Source organism: Penicillium brevicompactum (assembly GCF_028827555.1).
Source record: "Penicillium brevicompactum strain IBT 35665 chromosome Unknown utg000005l_segment0_segment0, whole genome shotgun sequence".
Taxonomy (NCBI): Eukaryota; Fungi; Ascomycota; class Eurotiomycetes; order Eurotiales; family Aspergillaceae; genus Penicillium; species Penicillium brevicompactum.
Window position 1 is genome coordinate 6111211 of NW_026623208.1, and position 19520 is coordinate 6130730.

The window sequence follows — 19520 nt, forward strand, 5'->3', positions numbered from 1 at the left end:
ATTTCTATTAATAGTAATATAAATTTATTTAAATGTTTTAGTAATATCTTTTAAATCTATTATAATAAAGGAAATCTAATATATATCTTTAGTTTATATATATTCTAGAATAATTCTAATTAAGAAAAAAGATTTAAATAGGATATAAAAGAGTTAATATTTTTATATAAACTTTTTATTAATTAAATTAACTTCTATATATATATTAAGATCTATATTAATATAAATATTATTAACTAGGATTAAAATATAAAATCTAATTATCATCTTAATTTAAAGATAAAAAAATAAAATATCAAGATTTATTCTATTTTTTTAACTTTTCCTAATTTATTAGTATTTTTTTAGAATATTATCTCTTGTATTTTAGTTTTTATAAAGTAATCTTTTATTTCATGATTTATATAATTATATTTAATATATTTTATTTCTAATTTAGATTAATTTCTTTTATTAAATAGTTTATTCTTATTATCTTATTTTATCTAGTTAGCTTTTTTTTTTAATTTTAAGGTTATTTTAAAAATATAAAATCCTTTTATTATAATAGTTTTTAAAATTATTTCTAAAGTTTTTTTACTTTGTTAAGATATATGAAGATTCTAAATTAGTATTAGTTTATTTTTATTTCTTTTCTAATTTATCTTAATATAAGATATATCAAAAAATCTCTATTATTTTTAATATTTTATTTTAGATTTTAGAAAGTTTAAATCTCTTTTAGTTTTTAATAATCCTATTTTATAGAGATTTTTAAAACTTACTAAATAGTTTATAAGCTAAGATTTCTTTTTTTTTATTAAAAAATATTTTTTTAATAATTCTAGATAAAAAGAAACTCTCTTAAGCTTTAATAATCTTATTGTTTAGTTATTTTAAGATTACTAATAATCTTAGATTTTAGATTAAAAGTATTATCTAGAAGTAATAATATCTAGATAATAAATAAACCTTAATTCTAAGTTGATTTAGATTGTTATTTATAATAGACTTTTTATTTGTTTTTATATTTAGTATATAAAAAGTTTGTTATTATAAGTATCTTTTATTTATTAGAGATATACTTGTTTAATATTTCTAGAAAGAAATCTTTGAGATTAAAGATCTAGATCTCTTTTTAGAAGATATTAAAATATTTCTTAAAAATATTAATATAATTTATTTAATCTTTTTTTTTGTTGTTAATTTTAAAGTTGTTTTAAAGACGAATTACTATTAAATCTGCTTTTATTAGATTCTGATAAAAACGAATTTAGATTGTCTAAAAGGGTTATTTATTATTTTTATTATTTTTTTATAGCTTTATAAGTATCTTTTATTTCTTTTAAATTTTTAGTAGTAGTTATAAATTCTTTATAGTAGGTAATTTAGACTAATATATATTATGTTTTTTCAAGAATATCTTTTAGTTAAATCAATATTAATTTGATATTAATTTTTGTTTTTATAATAGGGATTTTTTTAATTTTAATTATTCTTATATCTCTTGCTAAATAGGATTCTTTTTAATTAATCCAACTGATTGTATTTATATATTCCTTTTTTTAGAGAGTTGAAAGTAGAAGAATTAGAAATTATAAAAGTTATACGTTATTAGATATAATATCTATTAACTTGGTAAAAGAAAGTATAAGAATAGACATCGATATGATTATAAATTAATAGAAAATAGGGGGAATTTAATAGTATTTTCTTATTGAATATAAGACTGATTCTTGATTAGAATCAGAGAGAAGCCTCGCTTTTTTCTCTTAAATATCCAATCCATCGAAGGGGCCATTAAGTCCTGTGAGCTGTAGAAAGTCTACGTCGATTCGTCATCGATTTGTATGACGTTTTGATCCTTTTCGGTAGTCTCCCGATCCATGAGCTCCGAACCCCTGAGGCATGAGTTCTTATTGCCTGGAATATCAGGTATCCATTGTCACGGGGAAGTATGGAGAAGAACTCCGTTACAGATCCACGAAATAAGAACCAAGGATATATTACCTATTGTAATGGGGAAACCGCGCCAGTACTCAGGTGTGCCTCAGGCATCCCAGGGGTATTTCTAGGCCCAACACACTAGCATAGCAATTCAAGCATTTGACATCTCTCGCAAGAACAGCATCTCTTTCCTATTCCGGTAGTCCTGGGGGACTGCGTAGTTCCCTGATCCCGCCGAGCACTGAGCACCCCCGTCGTCTTGTCTGCGATGTCAGACCGCCAGCGCGCTCTTCCCACTTCACTATCTATCTACTAAAATATATCCAATTCTAGTGACATTTTGGCTAATTCCCCTAGTTCTAATAGCCTTATTTTAATAAGTAGAAATAATATTTTAGGAAGTTCTAATATTAAGTTAAAAGCTAGTTTCGTTTTAATTGTATAGCTTATTGGACTAGATATCATGTTTTTTTGAGGAATTCATTGTAAATTTTGTACCAAAAATGTAATAGACCATGCGATTTAGCCTTAATTCTTGTCTTTTCTATTAGTTTTTGAGGTTGAAGTGATAAATGGGGAGGTAGATGTCGAACAAAATTGTATCTGTATATTTTACTAATCTTCTGGTCGGAACCACTATATATTAAAATACGATTTGTAGTATCACTAATCTTAATTGCGGTAGGAGGTGTATAAACCGAAATAAGGAGCTTAATCTAGTGAAGTGGAGATTTTTGTTGTGATGGATTTGATGCACTGTTGGTTGAATTATAACCGTTTTGAGAAGGGGTGCCGTTTTTGTGATTGCGAAGCTTATGTTTTGACACCCCAAAATGGGCAGCTGCAGAGTTGATACTGGGGAAATTTTTGGTATTGTAGGCATCCAGGGCCTGAGAGAGTAATTCCTCTTCTTTTTGGGGAGAAAAAGGCATTTTTGGTAGGTAAAAATGGGGGTTGAAATCGATTCAATTGAATTTTTGGGTTGTAGCATTGGTTTGGGTTTTAGCTTTGGCTCACCGATGGGAGGGAACGACTATCGGTGTTGCTTAGTCACGAGTAGATTTTGGCTTCAACAACTTTGTGAGGTCTGAGGCATCAACCCTACTTCTGTGGTTGTAGACCTAGTCTATAGTCTCTCTCCCCCTCTTCTCTTTCTATATCTACTGCAGTTTTTAAGCCTAGATCCACCATTTGTAGCTCCAAGACCTTGCATTGAACACTCAAATTGCAAGCTCAGCGTTCACCCGAAATTAGATAGCGTTGCGTTGTGATGGCGCGAGGTTCACTTGGGAGGCAGATTCAGGGTATGGAGGGGGCGGATCATCTTTATCGAAGGATGAGTTGACTGGTGTTTCATTTGCTGTTAAGGTGAGTTGTTTGTCTATATCCTGCTGTCATAAGAGCCTTACAGCCGGCTTCATTCTTTGCTTGGAAATTTGATGACGGACATGTGCATGGTTTATCACTGCCGGAAGTGTTTGCAGTTGACGAACCGGATTGGTGTTCCGTTCCAGAAGAAGCTCTAGTAGTATTAAGAACTGTTTCTCGCTGCTGCCTCCTTCCCAGCTTGGAGGACCTTTGTCGTCGAGACCGGGCAGCATGATATGGAGATCCCAATAAGAACATTGTTCTTGAATAATGAATGTCTAGAGTATGAATGGGGGTGTTGACAGAGGCGAAGGAGTATTTAACCTGAAATAAGTGTTTGAGATTCTAGGGGTTCTTGGCAACGGATAAACCGGCTTGTCGTAGTGGAAACGCAAAATTGACAGCCTCAATCCTTAGAAGCTAATGCCAACAAATTACGCCCATTCACGAGCTGATCTCATGTACTCAGGAGAGAATTGCCAAGAAGACCCCCAATTTCGCTCGAGCTGCGAACTTCTAAACTAGATACTATCGTCCCGGAAATGAGATGGTCATATCGGAGTTGCACTAAGGAGGTTAAGGACCCGCATTTCGGCTCCACGCAGGGAACAAGGTGGCCCCTTCGAAAGAGAGTTCCGGCCAAATTCCAGGGCTTTGATGATTTGTGTGATTTGGAAAAGAGTCAAAATAGAATTTTTTTAAAGTAGGTATAAGCTGAAGCGCTTAATAAACACTGATCATACATAGAATCAATGGGCAGCAAATTACATGTCCCTAAATGGTAACATACGTGGAGGCAAGCAGGGTGTCTAGCGTCAACCGTAAGGACGAATCATGCGTAAGCACTTGTAGCTCTTTTTAGGTGGAACTCCTTCCGGTCTTCAATCGGGAAGATGTTATTAACCGGTTTGCCCCTGATTTGACGTCATCATACCACAGGGGCTGGACAGAGCCTCGTAGGCTATTTTCTACGAAGTTAAAACTTCCAGAAGACAAATATAATTACACATGATATTTCATCTTCACCTGTTTCTGTGGCTCAAACTTATATTGAAAGAGGGTGTTGACTGTCATCTATAGCCCCAGGAAATGGATTCCGCGGTGGGATTTCTTTTAGAAGGATTGGCGGCTCTAGTGTGCTGCTGCTGCACAGCTAACATTGAGTTCCGTCGACCCGAAGACGACAAAAGTCCAAAACCCAATATTCCACTCGAAGATAGTAAGCAGGTCGAGGCTGCTGGCAACCCCAGCGCTCCAATTAATGTGAGCCTACTATCCCGTTTTTGTCGCGCTCGCTAGATGCCGAAAATAGTGGCTAATCATGTGTAGAAACGCTCAAACCAATGACCAGTATCTGATGTGTCGGTTGTTGTTGCCCTGGCAATCTTGAACTGGATCTCATAATTCCGATCTCGAGTCTCGTGGGCACGCACGAGAAGATGTACAGCCGCTCCACCTCGGATGCCTTACCTTCAACATTGATATGATTTTTGGGTTCGACAGAAAAAGCATACTTGAATCACGTTGTGAGATTCTTTCATAAGCAATGTACCCAATCCAACGAGGGGCATAATGTATGGAATTGTTCGATTGTACACTTCCCCAAATCGCCGTTCAGCCTCACGTTGGAACCTATCAGATTGGCCAATGTGATTTGATGGATTGATCGTTTCCTCAGAATCCAATTACTATGGAGATGGGAAGAGCTGTTTGCGCAAAGCCGATGAAGCTTACGGTCCCCATGAGAGCCAAATTGGACTCGAATATTGGGAAAGTTGGGCCACACACAAACAAAACCATTTGAGCTTGTAGATATCAATTCTAGAAAGAACTGGGAAATGAGCTAGAAAGAAGACGCTGATGGTTCGCGTTCTACATACTTGTGGTAACCCGCATCTAGAATAACATAGCTCCTCATTGCAAACTGTGTATGTACCTCTTCTTCTCAAAATGATCAATCCAGTAGTAAACAGGGACAATAGTCCAGGGTGTAGGATTTTGCATTGTAAGATGTTAACATATGTCACCTATGCGTTGCATACCGTTTGCTCATTACTCAGTCCATCGAAACACAACCGCTAATAGCCCGTAAATTCCGAGGGCAAAAAGTTGCAAGGAATTCGACCAAATGTAGCTTTTGTCATCAATTGAATACACGCCCGCGAAGTTCGCACCCCCGAAGTTAAAGCTGAGCACATAGAATGCAACGTTCAAAGCTTGCAGACAGCGACGAGCCCTCTTTCTGTCTTTGCTCACTTCCGACTGAATAAGCAAAGAAAACAGAACGACTTTATGGATGCCCGTCAACGCAAGAACTACCTTGATACCCCATTCTAGACTGAACAATATCTCAAACAAAGGTTCAGTCATGGAGGGCAAGAATATTTGCATGATGAAAATTATCATCGAGATAAGACCGTAGACAATGGCCACCCCAAGAGTCTCGGAATCGTTAGACCAGTTCCCATCCAGATCTTCGGGAATTGAAACTGCTTCCATATTTCGAGGTAGAACAGGATTGGAAGGACGTCCCATAGGCTCGTGGGGTTCATAAACACCCCTAGGCACCGTTTTCGGGCACCAATAGGAGTATCTATTTGTTAAAGACAAATTAATACTCCGCCGAAAGGCACTGCAACATCGAAAGAGACATGCCCTGGTCTAAAAATTCCAACAGACTCATGAGAGGTGCCACCAGCAGCACCAAGGATACAACTTGTCCAAAATCCACTTACCTTTATTCTGCCCTGCGGTCTTTGTCCACAAATCTTGATCATTGGAAGTGCCGTTGAGTTCAGTCATTAGGCGGACGACACCCCAGAAAAAAGCAATGAAATGCCACAGCGCCTATTCGGATCAGATTATCAATGTTGAGGCCAGCGATAAAACGTGAACATACCTCTACAAACATGGAAACCCATGTGTCTAATACGAAACGTGCTACAAGGAACACTGCCAACACAGGTCGATATACCAGAGAGAAGCCCAATCCTTGCACTGGGCCACTTTTGGTACACCACCTGTAGATGACACGCAGTATGGTTCGACTATCACGACTGGCCCGGATTCTGAGCCCTCCCCGAAGTGTGACGGACAGCATTTTGTGTAATTTCATCACGCGAGAAATAAACCCAATGGCTATAGTCAAGACCAAAAGGACCATTGAGCAAAGTGCTATACCCGAGGAGCGGTGAGCTTTCAAATAGCACTTGGCATAATCTGAAGGGCGAGGGCGTTGACTATAAAGATGGGCATAATTAGCTGTGGGAAGTAACCCGACTATCAGCAGTATGGCAAGTACACCCATCGCGACCAGCCTCCAGGTCCTTCCAATGGTGTGGACGTAAAGGTAGCTTCGCAGGGCCATCAGACAGGACAAATGAGTCAGACAAGAGAACCATGCCAGATAGACGACAATTTTCCATTCACAGACAGCGAGGCCGCAATTCAGCTGAACAGCACCGCTGATCAGGATTGAGAATCCCGTGACAAGTTGAAGGTCGCCCATTGCAACGACACACTAGTATAAATCAGCGAAGATCTCGCGCCCAGAAAGCACCAAATAGATGAGTGGCTAGAGTGTACCTTGACAAATGAATTCTCTAGTCTGTTCTTGAGACATTGACTCATACATCCCGGGACCCAGCCTCTTAACTTGCGCGTAATAAGCAGGTCAATCGCATTGGGACGAAATGGCGGGTTTTCTGCGGACTTTTCATCCTTTGCGAATGGATCACGGGCTGGGTCAAAAGCCACCAAGAAGTAAAGCATGATTACGAAGACGGCGATTCCTGCAGATGCAACGTAGTTGATGATTACCTGATTTTGTAAGAGTAAGAACCGTGGCACACTTCAGGGAACGAACTCCAGGTCCAGTGATATCATTATCGGGAGACAAGGGGGTCGGTCGCTCCGAGCAATTCGTACGACAGGAAGACATGACGATGGTTTGTGATTGTGAGTGAAACGGTCAGCCTCTGCCCATATCCTCCTCCTCGAAAATGAGGATTTTCCGTAACTAGGACTGCTAATGAGAATCAGTGTGAGACCCGCTTCATCGAATCTGATCTTGCTCACGTGTTTTGGCCCCCAACCGGTTCGGCGACGATCCCTTCCCAGGTCATTTCAAGCTGGAGTTGTTCCTTCGGCATCGTCTAATTCAAGTTCATGTCAAGAAGATTAAGACAAGAAGAATGTGGGAAACGATTGCGTCTTTCTTTCTGGCCAACAAGGCCGTTGTTCGCCAACTCTTTTCGTATTCAGTCCACATCATTCGTAGTCATTGTGGAGACACTCTGCGGGCCAACACTGCATATTAGTTCTAAAGAATCTCGCCCAAGAGGACAAATTCGCAAGCAAGGTAGGCCGAGATCTACAATGATACCCTTATCGATATATTAATGTGAATGAGGGGTATTGAAGAAATTTGTTCTCGGAGTAGACAAAAGAGACTTACGCATCGCAGATTAGATTTTTCGTCTTGAGTGACAAACCATACGCAGGGACTAGGAATCAATAGCAAATTGCATTGAGGTTGGTTGGTTAAACGAATGAATCGAGATAGCCGGTAGCTATTATGGGAGTGACGCTTATGTCCCGCCGGGGCAGCCAGGTATCCACACGCGGATTTTGAAGGAACAGAGGTCCCTTGCATATGCTCTCTGCTCTCTGCCTAGTATTCCCAAGCAGCAGCGGTGGTATTCGCAGGAAGGCTGTACTCAAACGCACCCGCAGTGAAGGGCACACAATCGTCGAGGTTGTGCCCTTGAGGCTTCGCGTCCGGGCTATTGACATAGACCTGGTAGATATCCTCCTGGTAAGGACAAGCCATGAAGCCGTCGGCGCCGTGGTCCTTAAATGTCCACGTGCCGTGGCGGTCCCCGGGGACGTATTTGAACCCATCGGTGAGATCATCTGGCTTAATAGGATTTTGAACGGTGCGATCTTCCTCTATTTCGGTTTGGTTGGGACCGGTGGCCCTTACGGCGCGGTTGGAATCAACGTAGATGATCTGACCGGGAAGAACAGAGTCCTGAAGGAGAATGGTTAGTCAGGCCTTGAATATGAGATTGGAGGAAAGAGAAAATTATACCAACGTGTGGGCATTTTTGAGAACGGTAACTTTACCAGGAGGACACCGACCAGTCTTCTCTATGTCGGGAGGACAGTAAGAGTCGGTGAAGCCATCGCCTTTGCCCAGCCAGAAGAAAGAGGAAGAAGATGCCAGCGCACGATACTGGATGGGGCCTTCACTGGTGACTATAACGTCGAAGCGGGCAGGTCTCTGGGCCTTAGGGAGGGCATCGGTGCCAGCTAGGAATGGAAGCACGGAGAGAGCGGTAGACAATTTCATGCTGGTGGTTAGTAAAATGAGTATAATAGGTTGTGTTGGTTTCTTTGAGATTTGTCTCTATCTGTGCATTTATTTTGCGAGCTGCCGAGGTGTTTATATGCCATTTGGTCAATATGGCAAAAGCGCCTTGTTTCCGACCCTACTCCGTATATGAGGGCGCAGTAGACCCAGGACAAGGCTGTGACGGGCAATCTGCCAGGGTGGACCTGTATGAGTCATTCAGTCTCCATATGAAGATCATACAATCATGCAAAAGAGGGGAAAACCAGTCAGTATATGCCGTACTTGGCGAGGTCCAGATCTATAAACAGCTTCTGTAACCCTCAATCAGGAAACCACTACTCAGCCTTGCGTTGGAAGAAACAATGTGAGCTCTTTGGTGATCTGTTTTATACAGTGGTGAAGATATTCAACCGTCACCTTCTCAATATCGTGACAGAAATACCTCGCGCTAATGATGAGGCCGTACATCTATGTAAGGGGTGATACTTCATTTGGTAGTAAAGACTCCATTAGGTCTTCTCTCCAGAACGGAGAGCTTTGGAGTCCCAAGATATCTATCTCCAATTCAAGCAGTGAGAAGTCAGCTAGGGGATAGTGAAACATCCTAAAGTGAGAGACCATCCAGTCTCTTAGCAAAGTTTCAGATTGCAATGTTGTTTGTTGTCTAAGAAACCCATCGCGATTATTGTGTATCCAAGAATAATAGTTATGATAAAGTCATGCAACCGGAACCGGAAGAAGGGACTCCGGCCTCGAAGCCAAGGGGAATTTAGTCACCTTTTCAGCCACGCATGAGAGCCTTGCCAAAGTGGGGGGATAACGTCTCCACCCACTGCTGAACACGGCAACTAATATGATTGATCGACTTCGAAGGTTTCGCCAGAGCAAGGCTGTGTGAAATTGTTTTGGAGCATCAGGGAAACCTCCGGCTCTCCAAAACTTAGGTATGTTCTCGTCGTCTTCTCTCCCTCTATTTACTGGAGTTTCGAGCCAGCCAATGCGGGTATTTGACTTTCTTCCTCTGGCCTCTCATCACATCCTAGTTCGGTCTATCTACCAGGTGAGAAATTTCTACCACACATCATCACTTAACAATTATCATTTGATGCTTGAATGTTCGACACTTCTTATGAACCTGTCCCATGATTCTCAGGCACATAGTCAACGTCTTTATTGACGTGCCCAGAAAGATTGACCAGTATCCATTCGGACGCTAGGCGTTGCGACGCCAATCGGATCGCGACCGCCACAGCATGCGCACTTTCCAACGCCGGGATAATCCCCTCGAATTTCGCTATGCAGAAAACGTACTGATAACTTCTTCGCCCGGAATTGTTGCGACGGAATTGCGGCCGGTTGCATGCAGTACTGCAATCTCCGGGCCGATGCCAGGGTAGACGAGCCCAGATGCCACGGATGAGACACCCGCGGGCGTACCGTCATCTTGCCGCAGCACAATAGATCGAGCACCATGCAACTTCCCCGGGCTACCATAAGATAACGTCGCGGCCTGTTAGAGAGATGAGCAAGGGTCATGCTGAAAATATTACTACATATTTTGAAGAGAAATGATGAAGCCTATCAGCCTTATTTATATTACACACTATCCATGTACAGTGAAGTGCAAATACCATCGATTTGGAACGTGATGGTACTTAACGCGGTTCTTGATTATTACTCGCTACTCTATACGGTAGTGGATACAGGATGGCGGGTTCTCGTCGAAGGCTGTTCCTTCCCAGTCAGATAGTTGAAGGGATTTGAGATGACGTGGGCCATGTTAACTTGTTGGCTCGAATCCATTCTCACTTATACTAAAACCGGGAGGCGGGGGGAGGGGCTTGAGATCGATCGTGCTGCGTAGGGGATGCCAGAGTACTCAGGGTTTGGTGCGTAGTTCGAGATTACTCACCGCCCTGACCCGGGTGTAATCAACTTCGGCGAGGGGTCGGGGTAAATGATATCATCCATCCATACATACTGCGACTCACAGTCTGTGGATCAGTACTGCATCCACAAACTTCAAATCCTACTTTCTACCAAGCTTAAATTCGGGCGTCATATCTCTGTGAAACTATCACACAATGTTCCTGTATCTGAAGAAGAACGCATATGAAAAGGCGGCAGCGAGGGAAAAGAAAAAGGAAAAGCATGCGGAAGCGAAAAAAGCAGCGGCCAGGGAAGCCACGTTGGTAAGTGATAACCCTAATTGGACCTCTATACTATGTGTCACGGAGACTGATGCCGATCGGATGATAGAAGAGGTCTGCGTATGAAATGTATGAAAAGAAGGCTCAGGCCCAGGGCGACTAAGAAACCTGATCTTGGTTATTTGAATGTCAATCAGGCATGAGTGAATTTAACTGTGGTTTACCAGGTCGTTTGCAATGCCCTGCTGCAGATTTTGCCCTATTACGATAACTTTTCCTCTATATTTATGCAAATGCAAATATTACTGAAGGACAAGAGATTTGGGGTAACAAACTGGTCAACTATCTTCCTGCATAAACTCAGATGACAGCCTAATTAAATGGACGAGGAAGCCTGATTGTTATCTCGGAAGGGAACGATGCAAGGTGGTAACGCGTGTAAAGAAATCGCTCTGCTCGGCACAGCGTTGTTCATGATTGCGTTCGGGCTCGGTAGCTTGGTCAGCGCGCCCTTCTCTGAAATCCTGGGCAGAAACCCTGTGTACATAGCCAGTACGTTTCGGCACGCCTATGAATCCTTGTCAAGTATAGCGAGCTGACGCTTCTAAGTCTAATCATATTTGCTCTCTTCGCCATGGGAGCTGGACTTGCACCAGGAATCAGCTCGTGGCTTGCATGCCGCTTCTTTGCTGGCGTGTTCGGCTGTCCCCCCCTTACGAACTTTGGCGGCACAACAGCAGACCTGTGGTCGCCAGTCGAGCGCACCTATGTATTTCCCTTGCTTCTCTGCTTATGTTTTCTGGGGCCTTTCCTTGCACCAATGGTCGCAGCTTTCATGGGGACTAGTCCGCTGATCAGCTGGCAATGGACAGGTACATGCAAACTCTAGGCTTTGTCACCCCTCGTCTCGAATCTCCTGCTAACTCTTCCTACAGAATGGCTCACATTGATCCTAACCGGTACTCTATTGTTGTCTATCTTGCTTTTCGTTCCAGAGACATTCGCTCCAGTACTCCTTAAATGGAAAGCGCAGGCGCTGCGTAAGGCTACTGGCAATGAGCTGTACCGCTCAGAGCACGAGATCGAAGCCATTAATCTCTACCGAAAACTTCAGCGCAGCGTCAAGTTACTCCTGAAGTTCTTGCTTACTGAGCCGAACATCCAGATCTTCTCGCTGTACATGGCCGTCATCTACACGGTCCTATTTGGCTTCCTGCCAGGTTGTGAGTTCATATTCGGTAGCACTGGGATCTATGGACTGAACCAGGCACATACAGGCCTTTGCTATATCGCGATCAATATAGGGTTCCTCCTCTCGGTGCGTGAAACTCTCCACATGAATTACTGCATCCACTAACAAACAGCCCTTGCAGCTTTTTACCATATGGCCCATCCACATCCGATTCAAACGTAGGAATTCTGAGGCTCACGAGCAAGGAAAACAAAAAGTGGTGCCAGAAGAGAGACTCACCCACGCGATTGTTGGAGCACCTCTTCTGCCTATCAGCATTTTCTGGATAGGTTGGACAAGTTGGCCTAATGTCAATCACTGGTCGCCCTTGGTAGGCAGTCTAGCTTTTGGCTACGCTATAATGCAACTTACATCTCAAGCTATCAGTACATTATTGATAGCTCCGGGATTTTATCGGCGAGTGCTCTGGTGGGCATGACAGTAACACGATACTGCGTGGTGAACGCTCCCAAGACGCATCTTTTGAGAAACCTGTCATGCTAATTCGCGTCTTTAGGCCGGCCCTATGGTTATCGTCTCGGTGCCAATGTACGAAAACCTAGGTGTGCACTGGACTCTCACATTGTTGGGGTGTCTCGCAGCACTCCTAGCACCCGTGCCGTATCTCTTCATGTAATACGGTTCTATAGCCAGAAAGAAGAGCAAAGGTGCTACAGACTTTGAATAATGTAAAGTAATTAATAAGAGCGTTAGTCTATATATTCACAGATATGAACGGCAAAGACTTTCTCCTAGGGAGAACTACCAAGGCCAGATGGTCTCAAAATAACCTCAGAGCCACTTGTAGATTTCTAGGAAATTGCTAGAAAGACTTTTCGACAAGAAGACGAGGAAGAACGTGAGGAGGTAAATGGATGCTGTTGTTTGTAGGCTACTACGGGTAGTATGTCTTTTCGGAATTGCTTAAATGGGCCTAACAGAACAGTATACTCCTAGTTATTCACCATCCTCACTCTGGCAATGTCGAGAGCCATGGCGTCGATCCCTGGAAATTATTGAGAGGAACCGATTCAGATGAACTGGTGTTGTTTTCATCGACGAGAGTCGAGCTGATTGCATCGCGTAAAACTTATCTAAAGTAAACTATGTCTCGTCATTCGCCATGCTGCGTCAGTTCCAGGAAAACTCGGCAGCTGTCAAGGCAGTACGCCGTTAAACTGCAATGGACCGATGGTCTATCTCCCGAAACGCATTGCAGCTATTGAGGAAGTTTCGCCATCATCAAACCACCACGGCTTTTGCTTAGTGCCATCCTACTGTTTTGTCTCGGTGGTCAGAACTCCTGACCCTCATCGCTTCCTCTCTGATTCCTAGACCTGGCTTTGCACCTCAACCGACCCTGAGGGTGGGGAGGGTCGCTGGATGGTAACCCGCATGAACCCGCATTTGCATAATTTTTCGACGCTTTTCCTCTTTTGGCTGGATAAAATGGATGATTCATCGCTGTTTTTTACAGCTGTTCCGTTGATCTACAGCCGTTTCATCGAATACTCTATTAACATAATGATTTATGAAGAAATAGTCATGTAAAATTACATAGTAGGCGTCGTCACCTATGATTTATAAGTAATATTCAATGATTCCGACGTTGTAGGTGGTCAATGAGGGTTATAGATAAAAATAGCATATAAAGTTGTAGTTGTATATATCGCACATACCACACAGTATAAATATCTTCATAGGTAGAGCTGCATTTTTGAAGAAAACTACTAAGATGTCGTTAAATTCCACTGATTTCGATGCTATTTAGACCTTTAAGTCTTCTGCCGTCACTTTGCCTTTGAGGATTAAGGATAATGCATGTAGATATGTCATGAACCGAGTTCAAATTTCTTAATTGTTGGCCTTAGCCGTTCTGATTATAGCTTTTTTCTTAACTAAAGGGTCATATTGAGGTGCAATAAGGGGCATTGAGGTGCGTTTAGGGGCAATGAAGGGTGTTTTTGAGGTGCACTGAGGTGCGGAGAGGGTTGATTATCGGGTTATTCATTGTACTAGCGAATTAACTCTAGAGAGGTGGATACAAAAAATGATACATCAATTCTAGCATATACAACAGGGTCAAATAGATACCCCGAGAACATTATAATATCTTTTCGTATAAACAAACCAGTAAGTTCTCTATTATCACTATTCTCGGTCAGTATACTATCTTCCAATTTACTGAATCTATAATGTCTCAGCTCTCCGAAGTCTACCTATCGTCTAGCTTCGAAACTCCAGACGGGTTGCCATTAGACGCGCTCCAATTCCTCCTTCCTGACGATTCCCTCTCCCAAAGCAAAAGCCAGAGTCACTTCCAATCTGAGAGCCAGTTTGATTCAACCCTTGACCTTCCGGATAACCGAGTTCAAATTCGTGTGGCATCTCAAGCCTCAGATACCCTTCCGCGAATCAGGCCCGACCGCATTAACGAGTTTATTATCTGCACACCAGCGATGTCTGCAGAATTCGTTCAGTGGTGGCTTCACACTAACTATGGTAAGTCGAAGTGGATTAATTGGGATATAAGCCCTGGAAGCCGTCGTGTAAAGTGCTGGGAAGGGTTTCATCAAGTTGCAAATGCTAAAGATGGAAAGCTAGGGGTTATGTGTAATCACTGCCGTACAGTTTTCGCGTATCTAGCTACGAACTATACTGGAACATCGATAATGTAGAAATATCTCGATGGATCAAGGTGCTGATAGCGACTACTGGAGAAGGGTAATAGTAGTATCCATCAACTACTTAATAACGCGATAAGTTCGAACTAACATAGATGAACGTTAATACTAATACTTAATTCACTTTCTCTTAGGCCGAGAGAAGACTAGTACCCACTTTTACCCAAAGAATATGGGAGTAGAAGATTCTTAATCTCATCACTATATCGTAATTACCTTTCCGATTCCTCGAGTATCAAGAATTCTGTAATCTCTTTTTCTACGCATGGTTAATACCTACACTACTAAGCGTCCCGTTAAGAAAGGTAATTGGCAAACACCTCTGGAGTTTCCTTATAAAGTATTAACAAGACATATTATAATAACTCTTATCTAGTATAAAACTTTTATTTACGCTTGACTATTGGACTTTATTATTCCAGGATATATTCATGGTTATAAAAGGATATTTCATAGATTAGAAATGGGAGAATCGCGAGGTCCTCTTTGGGTTTGAGCCTCTTTCTGGAACTCATTCTAGCGTAAATCTTGGTGAGGTTGTTCTCCAGATTCTACAAAACCATTAAATCATTAAATTGTGTACTAGCGGTAATAACTGATAATGCGTCTAATAATAAGACTGGTGAATGATTTAATCCGTGAACTATAGCTAAAGATAGATTCTACGATTATTCAAGTGCCCTGCCTTGCGTATGTGATTTAATTAAATCTGATTGATTTACTTGGTAAATCAAGGCTTTACCAAAGAACGACACTGCCAAGTCAGTGCGTTCTGATGATCGTGTACGTTTAAATCATGCGCGCCAGCAGAAACATGAGATCGCCGATACTCTAGATAAGGTAGGGTTTTGACTAAATATCTTATATAAATCACTAACTATCCTTCTAGATTTGAGGTCTTAAGGTTTATATCAACGGAAGCCCTTAACGTAAAGAAGCCTTCTTGAATCTCCAGTCTAATAGGCAAAAGCTGGTCCCAATCTAGGACGTTCGTACGTGATAGAATTCGACGTTTCTAATGCTCCGACGGGCGAAAAGGCTTTATATTACATTCGACGAGTACTGTTCATATCATGATTAACTCTATTCTGTATTACGTGTAGAGGGATGGCAATAGATTGACTATCTGATTTATATCATTTAGCCCTTCTTTACGTTTACTACGCTAGTTTGTCAAACTAAAGTCTTGGGTATTTATCTCGTCTTTAGAATTCACAATAAGCTTTTTGATCTTTTGAAAGGTTTATGTGTCAGCCTCGTCGATAGAAGATTTCCTGGAAGCAGCTAATGCTTTCCTTCCTCAAGGCTGCGAAAGGAAAACTCTCGAAATACTACGGTATGACAGATGATGTCGAATGTGATCTCTATGCAATTGGGACGATCTTGGATCCGACGAATAAGATGGAGTTCTTTTCAACAAGTGATTGGACCCTAGATCATATAGGAAACGATTATAAATAGGAATACTGTGAGAGTTTCTAGTCTCTTTTTAAGAGATATAGCCTATGTATACTATCAGATATAACGTAGTCTGAAATTAGGCTATCAACAACCAAATCAGCGCTTGAAAGGGCTTGTATGCGCGACCTCTCGAGGCTATCAATCGGTCCGTAGTACGATGAGCCTAATAGATATCTTCAGAGTGGTAAGTAGGTATCTCATGAAATGAACTATAAAGCTAATCTTCTTAGATAGTATTGACGAATCAGCTCGGATATTCTAGAGAAATCATGAGAAGGAATTCTCTATTCTTGCAAGTATTACCCGTGATATGATGTCTATTCTAATGCCTAGTGCTGGAGTTAAGCGTCTTTTTAACTCTGCCCGGGACGTTTGCTACTATCGCCGGGGGTCGTTGAACCCAGATACTGTTCGCGATATCACGTTATATTTATGCACAACAAGGTTCGACATTAAGGAGGAGCAAAGGCTGATCCTCCAGGAGTATCTTTCAGAGCAAGAGATCGCAGCCACATCTGAGGAACTCGATATCGAGACACATTGCTCCGAGGCCATTAGTGATACTGAGGAAGATATCGAGTTACACCTTGATACGCCAGCCGTACCACTACTCTCAGAAGTCGCCGCTAAAAAGCGGCCGGCGGTCACTTTCGGTGATGAGGAAGTCCCTAACGCCGATGAATTTGCGGATCCAGAAGAGAACTCGGTATCACCCTTGCCTGATACGCATTATCGTGTTTCATGTAGGATGCGGAAAAGGTTGAGACTTGAGAACTTTGTATTCGAATCTAATTGTTATGTACATTAAGTATCATTTAGAGCCCTGTTCAAAAATAATCCTCTGATTTAACCAAAATGCTTCTGTAAGGCCATACAGTAACGAAGTTTTAATTTCCAATTACAAGAGAAAACGGCCTGTTTCTACATATTTTATGCAATTGACCCCGAGTGACGCTTTTTACCTGTTTGTCATGTTTGGCGTACCTCAGATTTGCCCGCGGGTTATCCTCAGGAGGGTCGGAATCTTGGAACCTGACCTGCCCAAGCGGAGGGTTAGGTGTTGGGTTATGAGGGTTACCCGCGGGTAAGTGCCAGGTCTATTTGCTATATCAATCTCGCTTTTTTGACATGCCAGTTGATCTATGCTGCCTACATGCACCCTTCCATCATCCTCCACTGGGTTATGCATGACAATGTTCTAGTCGTCAAAATTCAACTTTTTTTTTGGGTCCACCCAATGAGGCATAGGCTGGTCACACCGAGGGGCTTTGTCTGAAGAAGGTGATAAAGAGAGTGCAATCATTTGCGGCCATTCATTTCATGTACATCAGGAGGCACCTTCGGTCTTAATCGGCACATACAGGGTTATAACAGCTCCCTCTACTTTCTACCCCATAACACGACATCATTCAAATACCAGACGGAGGAGAAAGAAAATTCAGTAGACAATCACTGTTCTGTTGCTCAAAAGCGAGGGAGGCGGTATACACAAACTTGTGGCTCTCGATCTACCTTACGTTCAAACCGGTCGGCTGCTCCCATTTGAGTTGCATGCCTGTGTGCTATCGTTAAGACGGCCCCGCAGCCACTTACTGGACGTGAGCTACATGTCCAGAGTGATAGAAGAGCAGGTTATGGCCGCCAAATGATGTAAATCAACGCCAAGCTTTTCAACAGCTATTATAAGATTGCTCACCGTTTATGGTCGTTCCAAGGCGAATTTGAACATTCCGGTTTGACGTCTCATCTCAAAATTATTTCCGAAAGTTTTTCGAATGCCTCGTACCAAATGAGCAATTTCTGACTGATTGCTGTTTTCACTTCTGTGTATTAGTGAAATTGCCGTCAACTGGTGAAGGAGAAGATTCAACGGACATTGTTTGGGTCCGGTTCATGGGCACTTGACATTTTACTCTCTGCTTCATTGTTAAGCATATCTTGCTAATTTATCTGAATGTGTTACTCTTGTTTACACGTTTTTCGATTCAGCGTTGAATACCCTTGTCTTTTGGTGCTCCCACCGCGAGGAGATTCATCGCCGTAATATTTCTAAAAACTAGGTCACAGGATAATTATGGATCGGCAACCCTCGCCATCTTCTTGCGATGTCCGAGGGCCCTGTCAGATCGAGTTAAACTGGCTGGTTCTACGCATTGAATATGCTGATTAGTCGTTCCCAACATGGTTCCAATGACTGCCCAGAAAAGCGCAGCTGAGATAATTTTTCATCGTATCGAAGCTGAAGATCGTCTTTCTCTCTCCTTAAGGGCATGACGGCCTTATTGAAAATGTGGTATCTTGCTCTAGCTGGTCCATATCGAATGCTTGAACACACAAAACTCCCAGAGATATCGATATAGTCCGACCGTTCGACCTACTAGAAAGGCGAGCTTTGAATCGTAGCTTCCGAGGCCAACAAGTACCTTCCATAAGGGTTGAAAGGGCTCGTTTATCAAATCTCTCTTGTTTCTGCTTCTAGCTATGAAAGGGATAGCTGCGGTGGCCAGCAAAAGCATTCGAAGCCAGCTAATGACTCTTGCGAGTAGGTGGACAAGATAAGAAGCTCCCTATAAATTGACTTCGTCATCAAGGATTGGTATCACGCTTGGCTGTTGGTCTCTTCCACTCTCCTGGCTTAGTAGCATGTAAAATTTAGTCTCTCGTATCAACTATGCAGACGCAGATGACTATTAAGTCTAAGGACGCATTCGTTAGCAGCTGCTTCGCTAAGCGACGGATCTGGGTAAATGAGTCTAAACACAAAACTCCAGCCCTGCACCCTACTCTGTACCTATTTCTTATTCACGACCAAACCCAACTCCCAAAACTTCCCCCTAGCCTGTCTTGAGACCTCATTCTCTATCTCCTCCTTCAGAGCGTCTTCCCAACGGATAGAAGAGGCTTTCCACCCTAACTTATCTCTTATCCTTTTCCCTTGGATCTTCAGGTTGCCCCCGAAAATAATGGTTCCAAATGGATGCAATGACGTCGCCTCGTCCGGTGTCAAATAATCCACACCATCATCGAGTGGTATGGATCTCATTCTCATCAGAGATTGAGCTGTTTTGACATAAGTAGCTTTATTCGGGGTTTTCCAATCAGAAGTGAGAAAATAATATCCTTTGTCATTCCAGTGCGCCTTGGAAGAGGAACTTGGATTGTTGGCATATTGAGTCTCAAGCTCTTCGTAGGCAGCCTCGACCAAGGTTACAATTGCATCTGCTACATTCGTCACATGAGCCATGTCAAATCTGTTGAGTCCTTGCCCGACCACAAAGGCCTTCTTGCGCTGCATCATCATGTTGACGTGATAAGCAGCCCCTTTCTTGACTGGGCCAGGGATT

The 19520-nt window shown here is 42.3% G+C and overlaps 7 protein-coding genes across 7 annotated transcripts; 4 read left to right on the top strand and 3 right to left on the bottom strand.

The window, feature by feature from the left end:
* Positions 1 to 6030: 6030 nt before the first annotated feature.
* Positions 6031 to 7234, bottom strand: N7506_008207 (uncharacterized protein; the record flags this gene model as incomplete). Its single annotated transcript, XM_056957500.1, has 4 exons — positions 6031 to 6141; positions 6194 to 6814; positions 6880 to 7113; positions 7136 to 7234. Coding segments are annotated over 4 exons (1065 nt in total), but the record flags the coding sequence as incomplete, so codon positions are not given.
* A 732-nt stretch (positions 7235 to 7966) lies between these two features.
* N7506_008208 (uncharacterized protein) lies at positions 7967 to 8647 on the bottom strand (the record flags this gene model as incomplete). The annotated part of the gene is made up of 2 exons (XM_056957501.1): positions 7967 to 8326; positions 8387 to 8647. The coding sequence occupies 2 exons, from the start codon at positions 8645 to 8647 to the stop codon at positions 7967 to 7969; spliced, it is 621 nt and encodes a 206-aa protein (XP_056811835.1).
* A 2787-nt stretch (positions 8648 to 11434) lies between these two features.
* Positions 11435 to 12157, top strand: N7506_008209 (uncharacterized protein; the record flags this gene model as incomplete). The annotated part of the gene is made up of 2 exons (XM_056957502.1): positions 11435 to 11672; positions 11736 to 12157. The coding sequence occupies 2 exons, from the start codon at positions 11435 to 11437 to the stop codon at positions 12155 to 12157; spliced, it is 660 nt and encodes a 219-aa protein (XP_056811836.1).
* Positions 12158 to 14226: 2069 nt separating this feature from the next.
* N7506_008210 (uncharacterized protein) lies at positions 14227 to 14908 on the top strand (the record flags this gene model as incomplete). The annotated part of the gene is made up of 2 exons (XM_056957503.1): positions 14227 to 14533; positions 14850 to 14908. The coding sequence occupies 2 exons, from the start codon at positions 14227 to 14229 to the stop codon at positions 14906 to 14908; spliced, it is 366 nt and encodes a 121-aa protein (XP_056811837.1).
* A 72-nt stretch (positions 14909 to 14980) lies between these two features.
* Positions 14981 to 15281, top strand: N7506_008211 (uncharacterized protein; the record flags this gene model as incomplete). The annotated part of the gene is made up of 2 exons (XM_056957504.1): positions 14981 to 15055; positions 15177 to 15281. 2 exons carry the CDS (start codon positions 14981 to 14983, stop codon positions 15279 to 15281), a joined length of 180 nt encoding a protein of 59 aa, XP_056811838.1.
* A 721-nt stretch (positions 15282 to 16002) lies between these two features.
* Positions 16003 to 16984, top strand: N7506_008212 (uncharacterized protein; the record flags this gene model as incomplete). The annotated part of the gene is made up of 3 exons (XM_056957505.1): positions 16003 to 16135; positions 16257 to 16360; positions 16439 to 16984. The coding sequence occupies 3 exons, from the start codon at positions 16003 to 16005 to the stop codon at positions 16982 to 16984; spliced, it is 783 nt and encodes a 260-aa protein (XP_056811839.1).
* Positions 16985 to 18967: 1983 nt separating this feature from the next.
* N7506_008213 (uncharacterized protein) lies at positions 18968 to 19477 on the bottom strand (the record flags this gene model as incomplete). The annotated part of the gene is made up of 1 exon (XM_056957506.1): positions 18968 to 19477. One exon carries the CDS (start codon positions 19475 to 19477, stop codon positions 18968 to 18970), a length of 510 nt encoding a protein of 169 aa, XP_056811840.1.
* Between the last annotated feature and the right edge of the window lie 43 nt (positions 19478 to 19520).